Genomic DNA, 17,600 nt, shown 5'->3' on the forward strand with positions numbered 1-17,600 from the left:
CCATCAAAATAGAGAAATAGAATTATAGATATATACACATCATTAATAAAACAGTAATAAATATGTACAAATATACACATGTGCTGTGGAGAGGGGAAGGGGGGTAGAGCAGAGGGAGGGAGTAGGGGCAATGAGGAGGGGAGGAGGAGCAGAGGAAAAAGGAGGTGAGCTCTCAGTAGGGCTTTGAAGAGGAGAAGAGGGTTAGTTTGGCGGATGTGAGGAGGGAGGGCGTTCCAGGTCAGTGGTGGGATGTGGGGCAGGGGTCGACTGCGGGACAGGCGAGAACAAGGCCCAGTGAGGAGGTTAGCGGCAAAGGAGCGGAGTGTAACTGGGTGGGCTGTAGAAGGAGAGAAGGGAGGTGAGGTAGGAGGAGGCAAGGTGATGGAGAGCTTTGAAGCCAATAATGAGTTTTTGCTTCCCATAAAGGTTGATAGGCAACCACTGGAGATTTTTGAGGGGAGTGACATGCCCAGAGCGTTTCTGTAGAAAGATATTCCGGACAGCAGAGTGAAGCATAGATTGAAGCGGGGAGAGACAGGAGGTTGGGGGATCAGAAAGGAGGCTGATGCAGTAATCCAGTCGGGATATGATGAGAGATTGTACCTGCATGGTAGCAGTTTGGATGGAGAGGAAAGGGCAGATCTTGACGATGTTGTGAAGGTGAGACCAGCAGGTTTTGGTGACAAATTGGATGTGTGGGGTGAATGAGAGAGCGGAATCAAGGATGACCTCAACGTTGTGGGCTTGTGAGACGGGAAGGATGGTAGTGCCGTCCACAGGGCCGAGAAAGTCAGGGAGAGGACAGGGTTTGGGAGAGAAGATAAGGGGCTCAGTCTTGGACATGTTGAATTTTAGGTGGCGGGCAGACAACCAGGTGGAGATGTCCTGAAGGCCAGGAGGAGATACGAGCCTGGAGGGAGACCAGCAGGCCCCTTCTGATCAGTTGCTAGGGCTGGCCAGTGCCTAGTCTAGATTGTTAGGGGATAGATTTATCAGATTTAAATGAATGTCAGGTTTTATTATTTTTTAATTTGAGGGGACAAAAACAAGCTTAAATTTCAAAAAATTCAGGTTTGATTTTGATTTTTATTATGTACAAGAGCATCTGCCTGTCTAATATTTCTTCAGCAATATTACCCAATTGTGGCATATATAAATATTGCACATTTTCCACAAATATTAAAAATCTCAACTACCCGTCAGCACACAGAACAGGCAGGGTCCAAGGGCAATTGTGTAGGACAACTCATTTCACTGGGTCAGTTCATTGGTCCATAAGAAGTGCCCGCACAACCTTGCATCTTGGAAGCCACCACACGTTGAAATAAAACCAGTTTCTTAACCTCCACCTGTACATTGAAGCTGCTGAACTGGGCCCTACCTCATCTCGCCACCAAGAATACTACACTCACAACAAGCACCTGTCTGGTATACAGTCTTGCCCTTGCCCAGTCCTACTTGGTACATGTAGGAGAGACGTTAACTTGGCTGAACTGGTGTGGTTTCGTAATCCAGGCTGTATGTGGCTGACTGGGCCCTAATAAGGAGCAGTGTGGGTTTTGTTACTTCAGAAGCAGGTGATGCGAGTGTTTGATACAGAGCTGTGCACCCAACAGATGCTCAATAAAGATTGAAGTCAGGTGGAGCCCCAATTTGATATCGGTCTCCCAACTTGAGTCTGCAGAGATTGAGTTTGTTAAACCTTCACCCAGCCCAGTGACTTGGTCACTTCTAGATAGTGTCAAATTTTCTCATGCCTCTGACTCCTTCCCTTGTTCCTTTAGTTTGCAGGGGTCTTCCCTGTTGTGAAGTCCTGCATCCCCTTCTTTATGTTTCTGCCCTCCTCTCCCTCTTTCCTTTATGGATAACTCTGGATATGCTGTCTACACTCACAGTCTCCATGTTCTCTCCTCAAACCCTCTTTCTCTCTCCCCAACTCTAGTCTGGCATTTCTCTTCACCACTCCACTTGAAACTGCTCTCACTAAAGGTTTCCCATTACCATAGTGCATGTATCTCAATACATGTGCTCAGAGTGCTTACCATTCTACTAATAATAATGATAATAATAGTGGTGTTTGTTAAGCACTTACTATGTGCCAAGCACCGAGGTAGTTACGAGTTAGGTCGGAAACAGTCCATGCTCTACATGGGGCTCACCAAAAATCCCTTCCCATCTTCAAAACTAAATGTCCAGCTCTTCCAGGAAGCCATCCCAGATTATCTGGATTCAGCCCTTTCTTTTAGGATTCAGCCCCTCCTTTCCTTTTAGGATTTAGGTTGAATTAACTCTAGTGTCCCCTCCACCAGACTGTAAGATGCTTGTACTCTCCCAAGCGTTTAGTGTAGTGTCTGCACTATGTAAACACCCAATATCATTGATTGATATTGCTTGATTGACTTCTCTGTGCCTGGTATCTGGATGCTAATACTTCTTTGGCATTTAGACACTTCTGACACTTGAGTTTTGTTTGCTGTCCCATTTAGGAATTTGAAGTGTCCTGTTTTCCCCAGTAGATTGTAAACTTTGCAGAGGCTACAAAGCAATACCCCCCCTCTCTTCCCAGCATCTGGTGCAGTCGACTCAGCGCTGGGTTGTTGGGTTTTTTTTGGTTTGTTTATTTTTATGGTATTTGTTAAGCACTTACTATGTTCCAGACATGGTACTAAGTGCTAGGTTAGACACAAGCTAATCAGGTTGCACACAGTCCATGTCCCACATGGAGCTCACAGTTTTAATCTCCATTTTACTGATGAGGTAACTGAGGCCCAGAGAGGTGAAGTGATTTGCCCACAGTCACACAGCTGACAAGTGGCGGAGCCAGGATTAGAACCTAGATCCTTCTGACTCACAGGCCGATTCTCTATCCACTGGGCCACTCTGCTTCTCTTAGCCACATTGCTGCTTCTATCACTGACAAAGTTGACACGACTGGATGAAAAGGTATCCGGATGGCAAGTTTCTAGGCACCGGAGAGTTAGACTTTGGACTCTGCCTGCCCCATGGAATACGCCAAACAACTGGACAACTTGAACACAAAGCCTTTAATTCAAGTCATTTTCACATAAACTTGCAATCATGATACAGGCATGTAACAAAAGAATATGAAAGTGCAGTGAAGAATATAAAGCTAGTGTCTGAATATTTTAAATAAGAGCTCTTTAGATAAAGTTGCAAAGGTTTTTAAAATAGTATTCCTAAAGAATGAGGGAGATACTGAAAACTCCAAAACATTGCCATGCCAAATGACATTTCACTGAGTTTGTAACAGTTAGACACATTAGACACATCTCCTATTAGCAGAGATGTCTATGGTTTACATTCAAGTTGAAATAATTCAGCACCTTTGAAACCTTCTTTTGAATCTTTCGGGGAGGCCCAGGACAGATCACTTTTGGTAGCTTCTGAATCAAATTTGCTTTTGGGGGTGAGCAAGCTTCACAAAAATAAAAATAGGCATTTTTTGCTATTAATTGGAAGATAAATTAGCTGTCCAGGCCAGTTAATACCACACCGTAAACTATGGTACACAAGAAAAATGGACAGTTGTGTTGATTGGTACCAAAATATCTGCTGTCACCTGGATGTCCTTAAGTCTAATCCTTTTTATTTATTACTATTTTAAAAGCTCATTAGAGCACAAAAGGGGCTTATTCCCTTCTGGTAGAGTCAGGTTCTCCTAGGCATGTCTCTTGCACTCATTTTGCTGACTTTCATTCTTCCTCAGTCCTCTGTTGACTGGGAATGAGATTTTCCGAGGGAAATAATCACTGGACGTGGTCCCATGGTCGGCCTTTCCATTTCCACACCTTGTAAAATGATTACATGATAGAAACTTTTTATAAAATTCTTACATCAAAAATAAAGAGATTTTTTTCTAGAAATATGCAAGTGTTTCCTTCAGTATAGTGAACCACCACAACAAAGAAAACAGATTAGGGAAATGTTAGGAGTCTGGATCCTACCCACAGAGTCAAAAATTCCAACTGGCATTTGATTATATATCTGAATCTGATTCTCTATCATCTCCATTCTGTTTGACCTTTCCCAGACCTCCCCAGAGAGGGAACACCAAATGGTCGATACTAGAATATGGGGGTGAGTCTAAGAGCCTATTTTCACAGATCATATTGTGTTTTTTGGATTTTTTTTTCCATGGCTTTGGTGGGTTGAAGCCAGTTGCTCTACAGTATCCTGAACTGCGATGTGGACTTTCTGCCACTTGTTTCCCTTTTGGGAGTTACAATTCTTTGGATCTGTCGTTGCCTGGAGAGCTGGACCATTCTGTTCAATAGTGTCCCAGGAATCGATAAAATGCCCATTTCCTGATTGATTATTGGCAGTGCTGGGTAGGCACAGACCCATGAACCGGGGTGCTCTTTGGCTGGGGTCGGTCAGGGTTTCGACTGCAGGTTAAAAATTTGTGCAAAATATATGGGGAGAAAGGGAGGGTCCCTAAGCAGTTGATGAAAATGTTTTGGGTTTTTTTTTCCCCAAACAACCATGAATAGTTAACTGCTAGATGTTCTCATCAGAGTGCAGCTGTTTTGAGAGTTGGGCACTTGTGTCTGTTAGCAGCCCACAAGTCTTTAAGCTTTTTCGAATGATGGTTTGTAGCTTGACTTTTCTCTAACCATGGAGTTGAGAAACTTAGAATAAAATTTCAGTCTGAAACATGCTTAGAGTTGTTCCAATTCATTCCAGTAAGGCAAGTGTACTAACAACAGCATTTGCATGTCTCGTATGTAACTCGCAGGGCAAGAAACCTGGTTTTAAAGCACAAGTGCATTCTCAGTTAAATGATGCTTCTCGGGCTCCAGGTGTGGGTCTGGCTCAGTAATAATATTGACAGTAGTCAAGAACAGGTGTATTAAGATTGTCTCTAGCAGAAAGGATCATTATTTGAGTAAGAACCTGCGAGCAATCTTAAAAACAGTGAAGGGATATAAAGCTCCTAGGTAAATTCAAGAAATAATTCCACTGTTCAGATACTGACTCGTTCTTCAAAATGTTCCATTCCATAAACCCAAGGTCTGCTTAGTCATTATAGTTGACAATTAATTGTCTTCTGTTCAATTTTACAGTTTTCTGGCAACATTTGAGAATATATTGTTTGGGGGCCTTTTGATAATGTTCATGTCTGCCAATTGCTGTTCAAATATCATTGACCTCAAATGGGTAAGATTGCTCAACTTTAAATTCTGAATACTCGTCCTGCACCTTCTGCCCATATCAAAAAGCAGAAATTGCCTAACTTCTGTTGTGGCAAATTCTTTCACAGTTTAACAATAAGATCACAGCTGTTGTCTCGCACCCCTTAGCCCGTTGCTTTCCAGGAACCACTCTCTATCTTTGCCATCCCTGATTGTAACTCCCTGCCTTGGGTAAATTTAGACTGAGGTTGCCTTGAGATTGCTTTTTGCCTGACCCAACGCAACATGCCAGCACTGCATGCACTGCACACACTGCAAGGTCATATCCTTATACTCTACTGTTCCCTCTATCTGCAATTTATTTTATTGCCTGAGCCCCTCCTCAAAGACTGTAAGCTCTTTGTGGGCAGGGATCACATCTACCAACTCTATTTTATTGTACTTTTCCAAGTACAGTAAGCACTTAATAAATACCACTGACTCATAGATCCATTTTGATTGATTGCCCTCACACTTGGACTTGCACCCTTTATTCACCTCACCCTCAGCCCCACAGCACTTATGTACATATCTGTAATTTACTCATATTAATGCCTGTCTCCCCCTCTAGACTGTAAGCTCACTGTGGACAGGGAACATGTCTACCAACTCTGTTATATTGTACTCTCCCAAGTGCTTAGAATGCAGTGCTCAGCACACAGTAAGCGCTCAATAAATAGCACTGATTGCTTGATTTAGATGGAGAATGTTTCTAATATTTCAGGGTCCACTTTTGACTGGCCAGGCATGCCAAAAACAAAAAAGCATTATGTGCAAGATGTACCGCTAATGAAATCCAGGGTTAAATAGAGGCTTTTTGCCGCCATTGAAAAGCCAACCAACCACCAAACCAACCAACCCTGAGAGGCAAAGTCAAGGCTTGGGAGACCTGCTTGGACTCTGGATGTGAATAGACAGCCTCTATTGATGACACTTCACTGACTTGTTCAATTACAGCCTCGGGGACTGCCCGTCAAACTCTATATCCCCTGGACAACCATCCATTCAAAGCCGATCCCTGCTCCTTGCCTTGGCCCTGGGATTGGTTGGCTAAAAAAGCCGTCTTGACCACCTCCATATATAGGCAAGGCGGAGAAGGGAAGGAAACCATCAAAATTTTAGACTTGCATCAGGTGGGTCAGTTCCTTAATTTCTGGTCCCCATTAATCAGTTTTGGGTCAAAATTCAGCTCTACACCAGGAAGAAAGAAAAAGATTTTCCTATTTGTGTTTAAAATGTAAACATGCATTTTAGATAGGGGTGGAACTAGCTATCTTTATGCATATGTGGCAGTCTCTCTGCCCTCTACTAATATTTTTTGAAGCCAATGATAATATTTGGGTTTCCTCAGCACCAATGCAGCTACACAAATTTGCTAGGAACAGAAAGAGCGTCGTTTTTCCATCAGCCTTTGGTAGGGCCTCCTGGGAGCCAGCCAAGATTCCAAAGGCCTATCAGTGGCCTGGCTCCTTCAGCAATAGCATGGAGAGGCAGCAGAGATGGGCCGTGTGCCCTCTGGGGTTCCTGGGGAGCCCCAGAGTGGAAGCTCTTTCAATGCGGAACCTGGGGAATTTGAAGCATTGGGTACAAATCTTCAAATCCCTCAGCTACGCCAGAGTACGCACACATGCATACACACACACACACACACAGAGATTCCCCAATAATGCCAATTTAGTTGCTCAAAATCCAGTTACAGGTTTTGCTGTGAAGCAGTTCTTGTGTTCTGAACAGAACAATTCCTTTGGTTTGGTATATTCTATGCTTTTTTGCCAAATGTTTTACATCTTACTGAAGTTTATATCATTTTCACTTCAAAACACTGGGCGCTGATTCATCCATTATCTTGCTGCTTAGTATCTAGGAAAAAAAGAAAAAAGTTACTAAAGCGGAGAGGTAACCTGGAAAAATTGAGGTGCGACCAAATGAAATGTGCATTATCCTGAAGATACCGTGCCCCTGGTGTCTTTCCCAACTTGGGAAAAGGCACGTTGTTTGGGGAAATGTGAGAAAAATGGATTAGGTCACTAAAATCCGGGCCAAAGGCTGATTGCTGCTGTCTTAAATTCTGACTTCCAAGAGCCCCAGAACAGGCGGAGGGCTTGGCTGGCTCTGTGAATGGAAGTGTAACCAGATTGGAAGGGAGCCGGATTGCCTTTGGGAATTGTGACAGTGTAAACAAGCAGGCCCCTAGATAGTGTGGCCTACTGGAAAGAGCACAGGCCTTGGGAGCCCGGAGACCCAGACTCTAGTCCCAGCTCTGCTGCAGTGTGGCTATGTGACATCAGAAAAAGACACAACTTCTCTGAGCCTCACTTTCCTCATCCATACAACAAGCAGAACAGTCCCCAGCGCTAACTAGTTCACCGGGCTGTTGTGAGGATAAAATGAGATCACTAGTGTGAAAGCCCGTGGAGAAATGCAGCTCTGTTCAAATTCAAAGTGTCATTGTGATCATCATTATTCTTTTTTACGATTGCCATTAAGTGCCATGCAACTAAAATGTAGGTTGAACCTATAGCTCCAGATCTGGAGATCAAGGACGGAACACGTACTCCCTTTACTAATCACAAATCCCACCTTCAGAGCGACGGGTTAGACCTACATCCCACAAAGGGTCCGTGGCAGCTGGAGGAGTATCATGCCAAGTTCCCCTAGTGCATTACTAGGGAGATCAAACTTAGAACAATGCACGTCCAGCGAATCAGACCATTGCTGGGTTTCCCAGCTTCAATCAATCATTTCATCTCTCCTCTTCTGCTTCATGGGCTGGGTTTCAGACCCCATTGGACCTTAACCGTTTCTCTCAATATGCCATGGCCCCTTTCCCTGTTTATGTGTAACAAACAGCTCTTCCCCCCGCCCCCCGCTAGAGTCTGTCCCCTCCAAAATGACAGTTCTTTGGCTCGATGTTTAGGCAAAGCCATCAGAGCACCGGATTGCCCAGAGTGAATCCTACAGTAGTTGGTCCCGGACCTTCGACTGTGATGGAAGGTTGATGGTCATTCCGAGAGTCTAAGAGCTGACTCCACACTGATGGGACGATCAGATCTTATGGAGCTCGGAATGAGTTGAGATACAGTTTGGGTGGCCGAGCAGAAGCAAAGCTAAATAAATTACAAGAAGCAGTCGTCTGCCAGCGTACCTTCTGAACGAACCAACCTTAGCCCTGCAGCCCCTCCACTCAATGGAGTAACATTCCAAGCCCTGTGCAGGCGGCCCACCCATCTAGCTTTCCACAGCCCTGGGGCCATGGTGTCCAAGTGTCAGTCATTCTCCTAGGGTCGTGACTCCAGACCCTTCGAGCGTCCCCCCTTGGGACAACCCAAGTTCCCCTCCACCACCACCACCCCCCAACCCCTCCCCGCTCCCTCCCGCTACCAGGAAGCGGCGGATAACAGACCCCGTATCGTTTCCGATCCTTCGGAGCGCGTCGCCCAACAGGAAACTGGGAGCGGCAAACCAAACATCGTTCGGCTGGAAAGTCTGGCTCTGCTCAAGCCAAGCCCTGCCCAGGACTTCCTGGGGGGCGGAGGTGGGGAGGGGAGTCCAGGCTCAGCAGCTGCAGGCTCGGGCCCCCAGGCGATAAGGTCCATTTCAGCTCCTTTGAGGGTTCCTGGTTCATGGACCAAGGAGGCAGTCCAGGGCCACCCTGGGCCTGCAAAACCCTTACGGTGGAGGACTGATCCAGTCTCCCTGGGATCCTGAGGACTGGGGGTGGGGCGGGGGTGGGGAAGATGGAGCCAGCAGGGCCAGCCTGTGTTCCTGGGGTCCATGCTAGTGGCACAGACTTCCAGAGGATCCCTGGGCTGGCCGAGCGCCCGGCGCAAACCCGAGGGGTCAGCCGGGGGCAGCCATTGGGCTCATTGTCTCCAGCTCCCTGTGGGCAGCTGTTGCCGAGAAAAGGGAGGCAGGCCTGGCCCCGTGGACCACCGGCTCCACACTGACCCACTCGTCAATGACCCTGTTTGCGTTGGGGAGGAGGGAGATGCTAGCCAAAGGCGCTTACGGAGAAATTGTACAGCCGGAGGCGTACGCGTGGTGGCCTGTGTAGCGGATATCGCAGCGGACGACGTTGTTGGAGTAATCCGATTCCGGGACCAGATAGCTGGGGTTCACACTGACCTAGGGAAGGCAAATGGTGGTTATTTCTCAGCTTCGGATTGCCACAGGCTAACGCCAAGCAGCCGTTTTCCGTCTCCTCTGAGGACGGAACAGGAAGAAACTGGCTTAGCCTGCAGCAGGAGGGATTCAAGTCAGATAAAAGTGAGGGTTGCTTAACCCAAGGGAAATCTTGGGAATCTTCTTCTCTAGAGATCTTTACAAACAGGAACGATTCTCATCTGCATGAAGGCAGGGGGCTGAACTAGATGACTCCTCAGTGTCCCTTCCAAAGCTTCAAGTGACGGCGAGGGCCACCATTTTCAGAGCTCGTACCTTCAGAATGTAGTTTCCAGGCTGCACATCCGTAATATCAATCCACTGACAGTCTATGTCTGCACCATATGTATCATAGCACCCAGGGCTCAGCCCCTAGAAAGAAGGACAAAATGCAACTGAGCGTTCCTAAAGGATCTACCAGCTGAGGGTTACCCTAACTCTGCAGCATTGCAATATGTTGATACAAATCTAAATGAACCTAGAACCCCATTTACCCTTTGGGAAACTGGAAAGCATCCCCAGCTCAATTGCCAAACCTGAAATAAATGCCAACCCAGAAGCACTTCTAAAGCTTAAACTTTTTGGTTTTTTCGCTTTTTTTTTTTTAAAAAAAAACCCTACAATTCTATGCATTCTGATGGAGAGAGATATAAATGGTCACTTTCAAATCGCTAGCAGGTTTCCTTGCCATCTTATATGCAAGTTGCCTTCTGAGCTCTCTTAACTGCAGATCAATCTGTGCCCTGCATCAAATACATTTCCTATGCCTGGCCAAGATTCAAGTTGGAGTGAAATTATATGGTCCACTTACAGATTGGGGTTTCTCTTGGAAACATTGACACAGCTTTAGCTGAAGAGGCACAAGTTTTCCAACTATAAAATCTGTTCAAATTGCTTAATTCAGCACAAAAAAGCTCTACATCTGACATCAATTACACTGGAAATTTGAATAGAGATGCGTGTAGACCGCTGGATGTTCTATTTTTACATGTTTTAGATAAATCATTTGAAAGCAATTAAATTCCTAGAATGCAGAGGTCAAAAGAGCCTAGAATTCATTCAGAACCTTATAAGGCACTCTTTCTCTCTTTCTTTTATGGCATTTGTTAAGTGCTTACTATGCGCCGGGCACTGTCCTAAGCACTGGGGGTAGATATAAGTCAATCAGCTTGGACAAAGTCCCCATCCCACATAGGGCTCACAGTCTCAAACCCCATTTTACAGATGTGGTAACTGAGGCACAAAAGTGAAGTGACTTGCTCAAGGTCACGCTCCCCACCTTACTCTCAAGAGGGCCCAGGAATGAGGTGGAAATGGACTGGGTTTTTTTTAGCCAGCCCTCCTCAAATAGTGGTTCCTATCTACTAGGTGAGACCAGGGCTTTTCTTATGGATTCAGAACCACTAGCGCTACTACACAGCACAACCAGGGGGAACTAGGCCTCAGCCCCTTGATAAGTCCCCGTAGTGTTTGCGTTTCCTCGGAAAGTGTCCTCTCTGGGTCCCTCGTCTCTCCAGGGGCCCTCTGGAGGTGCAGGGTGAGGGTCAAATACTAACTGAGTGACTCTACCAAAAAAAGGTGGAAAAGCCCTGAACTGGGCAGCTCTGACCTAGATATCCTTCACTGTGGCCAAGGGACCACCTGAGGCAGATTAGCTCCAAGAAAGGAAATAGATGTGATTTTTCCCCACGGAAGCCAGCCAGGTCACCTTTTCAGAGCTGTGTCTTACCTGGGTGTGGGCCGTACAGGCGTAGCGTCTATAGTATCCGTAATCGCAAGAAGTATCTTCGAGACAGAAACTCGCTTTGTGGCCCTCGGCCACCCTCCTGTGGGAGCTGGCATCGAGCAGGTCATAGTGGCTGAACTCATCCATGCTGTGGTAATGCCTGTGGCCCCGAACAGGGGTGGAAACAAGCAGTTAAACTCTGGATGTGTGTGCCCAAATTCACCTGAGTCCAGTAATAGCATCCACTCCTGCTTTCTTCTACAGATGCTCTGCCAAATTCCATTTTTTACGCTATGGCGAGGATTATGCTTTTTCCCCTTAATGCCTAACCAGAGCTGGATTTGGGGTAATTGCTTTCTGCTTCTATAATTTAAGGTGTAGCACTGAAAGTCTCTTTGAAAATACACGCTATTTATTTTATTGGTGGAAAGGCCCCTCTTTAAAGGGTCTTGATTTTCCCAACAATGCCAAGATCATTTCCCAATGGGAAGCATTAACACATCCTGAATTGTACCTGTTGGAATGAAGGCTTGTATTACCCTTGCCTTCAAGCATGGAGGTCGGAATTACTGAAGTTCCTTTCCAAAAGAAAACTCTTCTCTCGAGGAGCCAAGATTATTTTATTTTTTTCCCTATAGAAAGGATTAGCATGGATGGTGACAATTTGTAGCAGTGTTCAAGCACTGTCCCTCTTGAGTCATCCCGGGGCCAGGACCATTTACTCCATAACAACCTTATGGCAGTGTGGCTGGCATTGGGCAAGATAAATAGGCAATAATTGACTAACTCCAAATTAGGAAGAAAATGATCTGGCAGTCATAGTGGCCCACAAGTCCACTATAAGTCAGCAATATAGCCCTAATCAATCAATCAATGGTATTTATTGAGCACTTACTGTGTGCAGGGCACTGTACTAAGCACTTTGGGAAAGTCCAACACAATAGCTTGGTAGACATGTTCCCTGCCCACAGGGAGCTTACAGGCTAGGGGTAAGAAGCTGAAATGAATATCAGAAATCAACCCTGAAGAAATGACCAAAGAAAAAAAAAAATTCTACCCATGATGTACCATGGCACACCAGTTGGGAGTTAGTGACCCAATCACCCTTCAGTAGATATTTGAAAAATATCCACAAAACTAAACCTTAAAAGTGTAGATTTTGAGCAAAATATTGAGATACACAAATACAAACACTTAAGCCCACCCAAACACATATCTCCACTAAAATAATTTTCTCCTCTAGGTGATGTCGGAAGCAAATGAATATTTTCATGGGCTCCTCTGATATTTTTTCTAATTCCAAAACTGAGCCAAGAAAGTTGAGCCGAAGATTTTGGTCTGCAGGTTTCTGTTGACATGGCCACCTGTGAGCCACCTGTGAGCCATTTTCCCAGTAATGTATTTTTTTTTTTTACTTTGTGGACTAAATTTGATTTCTTTCTAAGGGAAGCAATCCTCAGAACCCAACTGGAAAATGAAAGAATGAAAAAAAGTGCCCCCAGGACACCCTGCTCACTGGTGACAGCTGTGCCACTCCCACGAATATCTCGGTCTGCTCGGTAAGAAGTCTGATGTGCCTTGGTTTTTCACTCGCTGAGGAAATCGCAGTAGCACCCGGTTGTCATAGTCTCTGACATCTGACCTGTAAGCTGAACTGTAATTGTGCAAAAAGAGGAAATGGAGCGAAAGAGTCATAAAATGCCAATACAGTTAACACTGATAGACCTACGACCAATCACTAACACCAAGTGAAACCTCTCTGTCTTGGGCCACAGATGCTGATGATGATGGTGATAACGATAATAGTGTTAAAGTGCTTACTGTGCACCAAACATCATACTAAGCACACACAAAATAATCGGGTGAGACATAGTCCCTGTGCCACACAGGGCTAATGTTCTAAGGACGAATGAGAACAAGCATATCATCCCTATTTTACAAAGGAGGAAGCTGAGGCAAAGAAAAGAAAAAATGACTTCTGCAAGGTCGCACGGCAGATAAATGGCAGAGCTGGGATTAGAATACAAGTCCCCTGACTCTCAAGCCCATGCTCTTTCCACTAGACCATAGTGCCATAGATCCATTAATCAATGGCATTTATTAAGCACTTACTATGTGCAGTGCACTGGGATAGGCCCATTAGACACTGATATGGAATATTTAAGGGGATTCATACCTGAACTGCTGTCGATGACACATAAATTTGCCAAAGTGCACAGTGACACTTGTCCGAATGACTTTTAACAAGAGGAGGCCAGGAGAAGACATTGCCTTTTTGAATGGTGGAAATATCATGGTTGGCAGAATAGATTCTGCTGCACGTCCTAAGCAACTCAACCAAAGTTTGACCATAGTTTAATGTGGTGGACTGAGTGAGGAGAGGCAAGATTCAGGAATCAACCCCTGGAAAGGTACTGGAAATTCATCTCTGCCTGCCCTCCTCCAGGGCAGTGAGGCTGGGTAAGTGACCACTGAGTGTCAGAAATTAGGAGCATGCATCGTTTTGACCAATAATCTTCACTGGGTTTTATGGGAAAATGCATTTCCTCAGACTGTTTTTCTCACTCTTCCTCAAAGCCAGAGGCAGAATGCAACCATTTGAAACCCAACCCAAGTGCCTAGTACAGTGCTCTGCACACAGTAAGCACTCACTAAATCCAATCGATTGATCCTGGGTCTTTGGCATAACTTACTAAAGGGTATTAAAGCAGAACATAGGCCCTGTTTGGGGGGGGGGGGGGAGTCAAAATGCAACGTGTAAGCACAGTGAAGCAGTGAATACAAATGTGACAGTTTCAAAAGGCCTAAGACAGGTCCATTATCTGGGATCTAGCATTCATTTGAGCAGTGAGTGTCCAGTAGGAGGGTGAGGATTCCTTGCACAATTTTGCAAGGAGAACCCAATGGAACATTACTTTTGGACCACCTGGAACTGGCCTACCTGAAAATCTTGGAACTTCTCCCAGTCCGTCTAAATAGTCGGCAGCCTATTTTCCTTTCAACAGTGCCCCATATTGGGAGGTGAGGAGGGGACAGGGACCGAAAAAACAACCCCTCAAAAAATCATACAATGTGCGCCCTCTCCTGGTTAAGTCCCTGATCTCAAGACCGTGCAGATCTCCTGTAAAAAACCGATGGGAAGACCTAACGGTTGAATCGGATAAAATGCTATGCTAACTAAAGTACCACCCGAACTGCCAGGCTAATCTCCACCTCCAATCTAAACGGGAAAATAGATCTTGGCCGAGGGAATGGGGATCCAGAAGTCAGTGCAATGGAATGAAAATGAACTTTAACGGCGGGGTGGGCTGAGGACACTCAGGTTCCTTGGGAAACACGCGATGGGACTTGTCCCGAGTCAAATCTCTCCTCTCCTAAGATTAATAATAAAGAGCACGGGAGTGAGAGGACGTGGGTTCTAATCCCGACTCCGCCACTTGTCCGCTGTGTGACTTTGGGCAAGCCACTTAACTTCTCTGCGCCTCAGTTCCCTCATCTGTAAAACGGGGATGAAGACTGTGAGCCCCACGTGGGACAACCTAATCACCCTGGATCTCCCCCAGCGCTTAGAACGATACTTGACACATAGTAGGCGCTTAACAGACACCGCCACCACCACCACCATCATCATCAACTGTGGGTTTGTGTTAAGCGCGGTACTTCGTGCCAAGCACTGCACAGAGCGCTGCGGTAGATACAAGATCGGACACAGTCCCCGTCGCACAGTCTGAGTAGAAGGATGTGGGGTTTCATCCCCGTGTAACACGTGAGGAAAGTGAGGCCGGGAGAGGTTAAGGGATTAGCACGAGGTCACACAGCCCGTCGGTCCGTGACAACTCCGAAAATTGGGGCTTCCTCCCCCTACTCCTCTCCCTCTTCCTCGTCCTCTTCCTCGCCCTCCTCTTCCACCTCAGCCGGCCGGCCCGATCTGCCCCTCTTCTCCCCGGGCGCCCGCTCCTGGGAGGCAAGCTAGGTGCGTCCCGCAGGGGCCAGCAGCGGCGGCGGCCACCGCGATCCCTACCTGGCCAGGCAGTTTTCCTCGGCGGCACATCTCAGGTTGTACATGGACATCCTCTGCACGTAGGTGGAGGCCTGGATGTAGTAGGGATCCGGCACGAGGTCGGGGAGGCCTACAAAGACAGCCCGCCGACCACGCGACCGTCAGCTCCGGGTGCCTTTCTTCCGGACCCCTCGGCGGCCGCCGGGGTCCACGGGGAAAGGGGGGGAGAGAGAGAGAGGGATCGGGGCCGGGGGTGCTGGGGAAGAGGAGCCGCGACGCGACGTCGTGTACCCGGGGCGGAGGGGGGCTCGAGGGCGGCTTACCGTACTGGAAGTAGCTGGTGCCATAACCGGGTCGGTACCGGCCGCTCTGCCGGGGTCGCTCGTACGTGTCGTAATAGTTGTAGTAGGGGTTGTCTTCCGAGTATTTGTAGGGGTTGTAGGGATCGTCCCCGACCATGCCGTCCACCCGGGAGGGGGGCAGCGCCGGCCTCGGGCTCCGGCCCGGCGGGGTTCCGGCCCCCGGCTGGGTCCTCGTCCCGCTCGCGTTCCCGGCGCCGGTCCCGTTCCCCGGCCCGGCTCGGGAACCCGACGGCTGGTAGCCGGGCTGGAACCAGAGGCGGGCGGGCGGGCTCCTGGCCCCGGGGGCGGAGCTGTTGTCCCGGAGCAGCAGGACCGGGCTGCGGGGCAGCGGGGCGGGGGGGGCGGCGGCGTCGGGGCCGGAGGCCGGGGCCGGGGGCCGCCGCCGCCGCGGGGGCTGGTACTGGGCACCCAGGCTCAGCAGGCTGAAGCGTTGCCCGTTGTTCTCCCACTGGATCCGTTGTCTCCAGCCCCCCGGGGCCGGGGCCGGGGGGGCGTTCTGGCCCGCGGTTAGGGCCGGGGCCGGGGGGCGCTGAGGCTGCTGGCCCGAGACCCCCGCCAGGCAGCAGGCCAGGTGCACGCACACATGCAGCCGGGCGAGCAGAGCCGCGGCCCGGGCGAGAGACATCTCTCTCCGCGCTCCCTCTGCAACCAAGGGACCGGGGCCAGTGACGGCGCGATTCCTCCTCGAGGCGGGGAGGGAGGGGGAAGGGGGGAACGGACCCCAGTCGGGAGGAAGGAGGGGGACGGGCAGACGGAGAGACGGAAAGGGCCGGGAGACAAATAGACGCAGAGACGGAAAGGGCCGGGAGACAGAGAGACGGAGAGGCGGGCGGGCGGTAGTCGGACAGGCAGGTAGGCAGACGGGCAGACAGGTGGTCGGGCAGACAGAAAGGGAGCAGGCGGGCGGAGGGCCGGACAAGCGGACCGGCAGACCCCTTCGGCTGCGGGGCTCCTCTTCCCTCTCCCAAGGCTGCTGCTGCCGCCGCCGCCGCCGCTGCTGTGGGAAGAGCCGCCCCTCCTCTGCTGTCGCCGCCGTCCTCCCTGGGCTGATGCCGGGGGGCGGGCGCGCGGAGGGCGGGGACGAGAGATTTTAAACTTTCTGGCACTTTTGCAAAGTTACACAAACCCTCTGGCAGCGCAGCTCCGCCGCTATGTGTTCACGTAATGCGATTGGAAACGTGCGAGTCTGACAGCTCTCCCCTCCCTCCGTGTCCCCCCCGCCCACCCCCCCCCACCTCCGTCCGTCCCCCCGTCCCCCCCTTCCTCAGACACGTTGCACAGACGGAGACTGGCGAAGGGGCGAGGGCCGAGAGGAGGAGCCGTGCGAGGAAAACGCGGAGTCGGGGCGAACGGACCGGGCTGGCGGGGGGCAGGGGCCGGGAGGAGGACGGGGGGCGGGGGCGGATAGGGGGGACGGGAATTCCAGCGGCCCCAGACCCGCTCCGGCAGCCAGGACGTGGGGCGACGCCAAAGTCTGCACGGGGAAAAATGCTGTTAGGTCACCGGCCTGGAGAGTCTGGAAAGGGGGGCTGGGGAGGGGCCGGGGGCAGGTGGGGGAGGGAGCGGCAGGGAACGCTGAGGCCCAGACAGCAAGAAGCGCGTTCTCCGAAAAAGTGTAGATCGCATGCCGGGACCGCCTTCCCGGGTCCAAGAGGCCCCACCGCCCGGACTCTCATTTCGCCCAGATCAGTTCCCACCTAATCCCGGCCCAGAGCCACCACAATCCAATGCCTTGCCCACCCAGTAAAGGGCAAGAGCCCGCTTAGGCTCCCCCCCCCTCCCGCCAACCTCCCCCAATTTAGCTCCTTTTGGTGCCGTTCGGGGGGCCCGGCCCGTAGCCCCAGTAAATGAAACCGGCTCTCTCCGCACACGCCACGAAAATGGACTTTCTGTCAATCTGGTGCCTCGGAGAAAGGTGCCTTAGAGATCCGTACGTTAGAGAAAGGGAGACATGCGAATTCTTCCTTTTGGTTAGCAACCGTGACATTGGGAATTTCTGATCCATTGGATTAAGCCAGAATAGGCACCGAATCGATTCTGTTTTAACGAGAAGCTGCACTGACATTTGTCTACACCTAGGTGAGGAATTCTCCCGGGTTTTTAAATCCCCTCCCCCCCCCCCCCCCCCCCCCCCCCCCCCCGCCGTTAACCATTGCCCG

General features: G+C 49.3%; 1 protein-coding gene across 1 annotated transcript; it reads right to left on the bottom strand.

The window, feature by feature from the left end:
* Nucleotides 1-9,197: 9,197 nt before the first annotated feature.
* LOX (lysyl oxidase) lies at nucleotides 9,198-16,521 on the bottom strand. Its single transcript, XM_029054759.2, has 6 exons — nucleotides 15,403-16,521; nucleotides 15,101-15,209; nucleotides 12,596-12,733; nucleotides 11,083-11,239; nucleotides 9,630-9,725; nucleotides 9,198-9,317 (listed from the first exon to the last, which is right to left on the bottom strand). Exons 1-6 carry the CDS (start codon nucleotides 16,064-16,066, stop codon nucleotides 9,198-9,200), a joined length of 1,284 nt encoding a protein of 427 aa, XP_028910592.1. The 5' UTR covers nucleotides 16,067-16,521.
* Between the last annotated feature and the right edge of the window lie 1,079 nt (nucleotides 16,522-17,600).

This window comes from Ornithorhynchus anatinus, chromosome X5, assembly GCF_004115215.2.
Source record: "Ornithorhynchus anatinus isolate Pmale09 chromosome X5, mOrnAna1.pri.v4, whole genome shotgun sequence".
In the NCBI taxonomy this organism is placed as follows: domain Eukaryota; kingdom Metazoa; phylum Chordata; class Mammalia; order Monotremata; family Ornithorhynchidae; genus Ornithorhynchus; species Ornithorhynchus anatinus.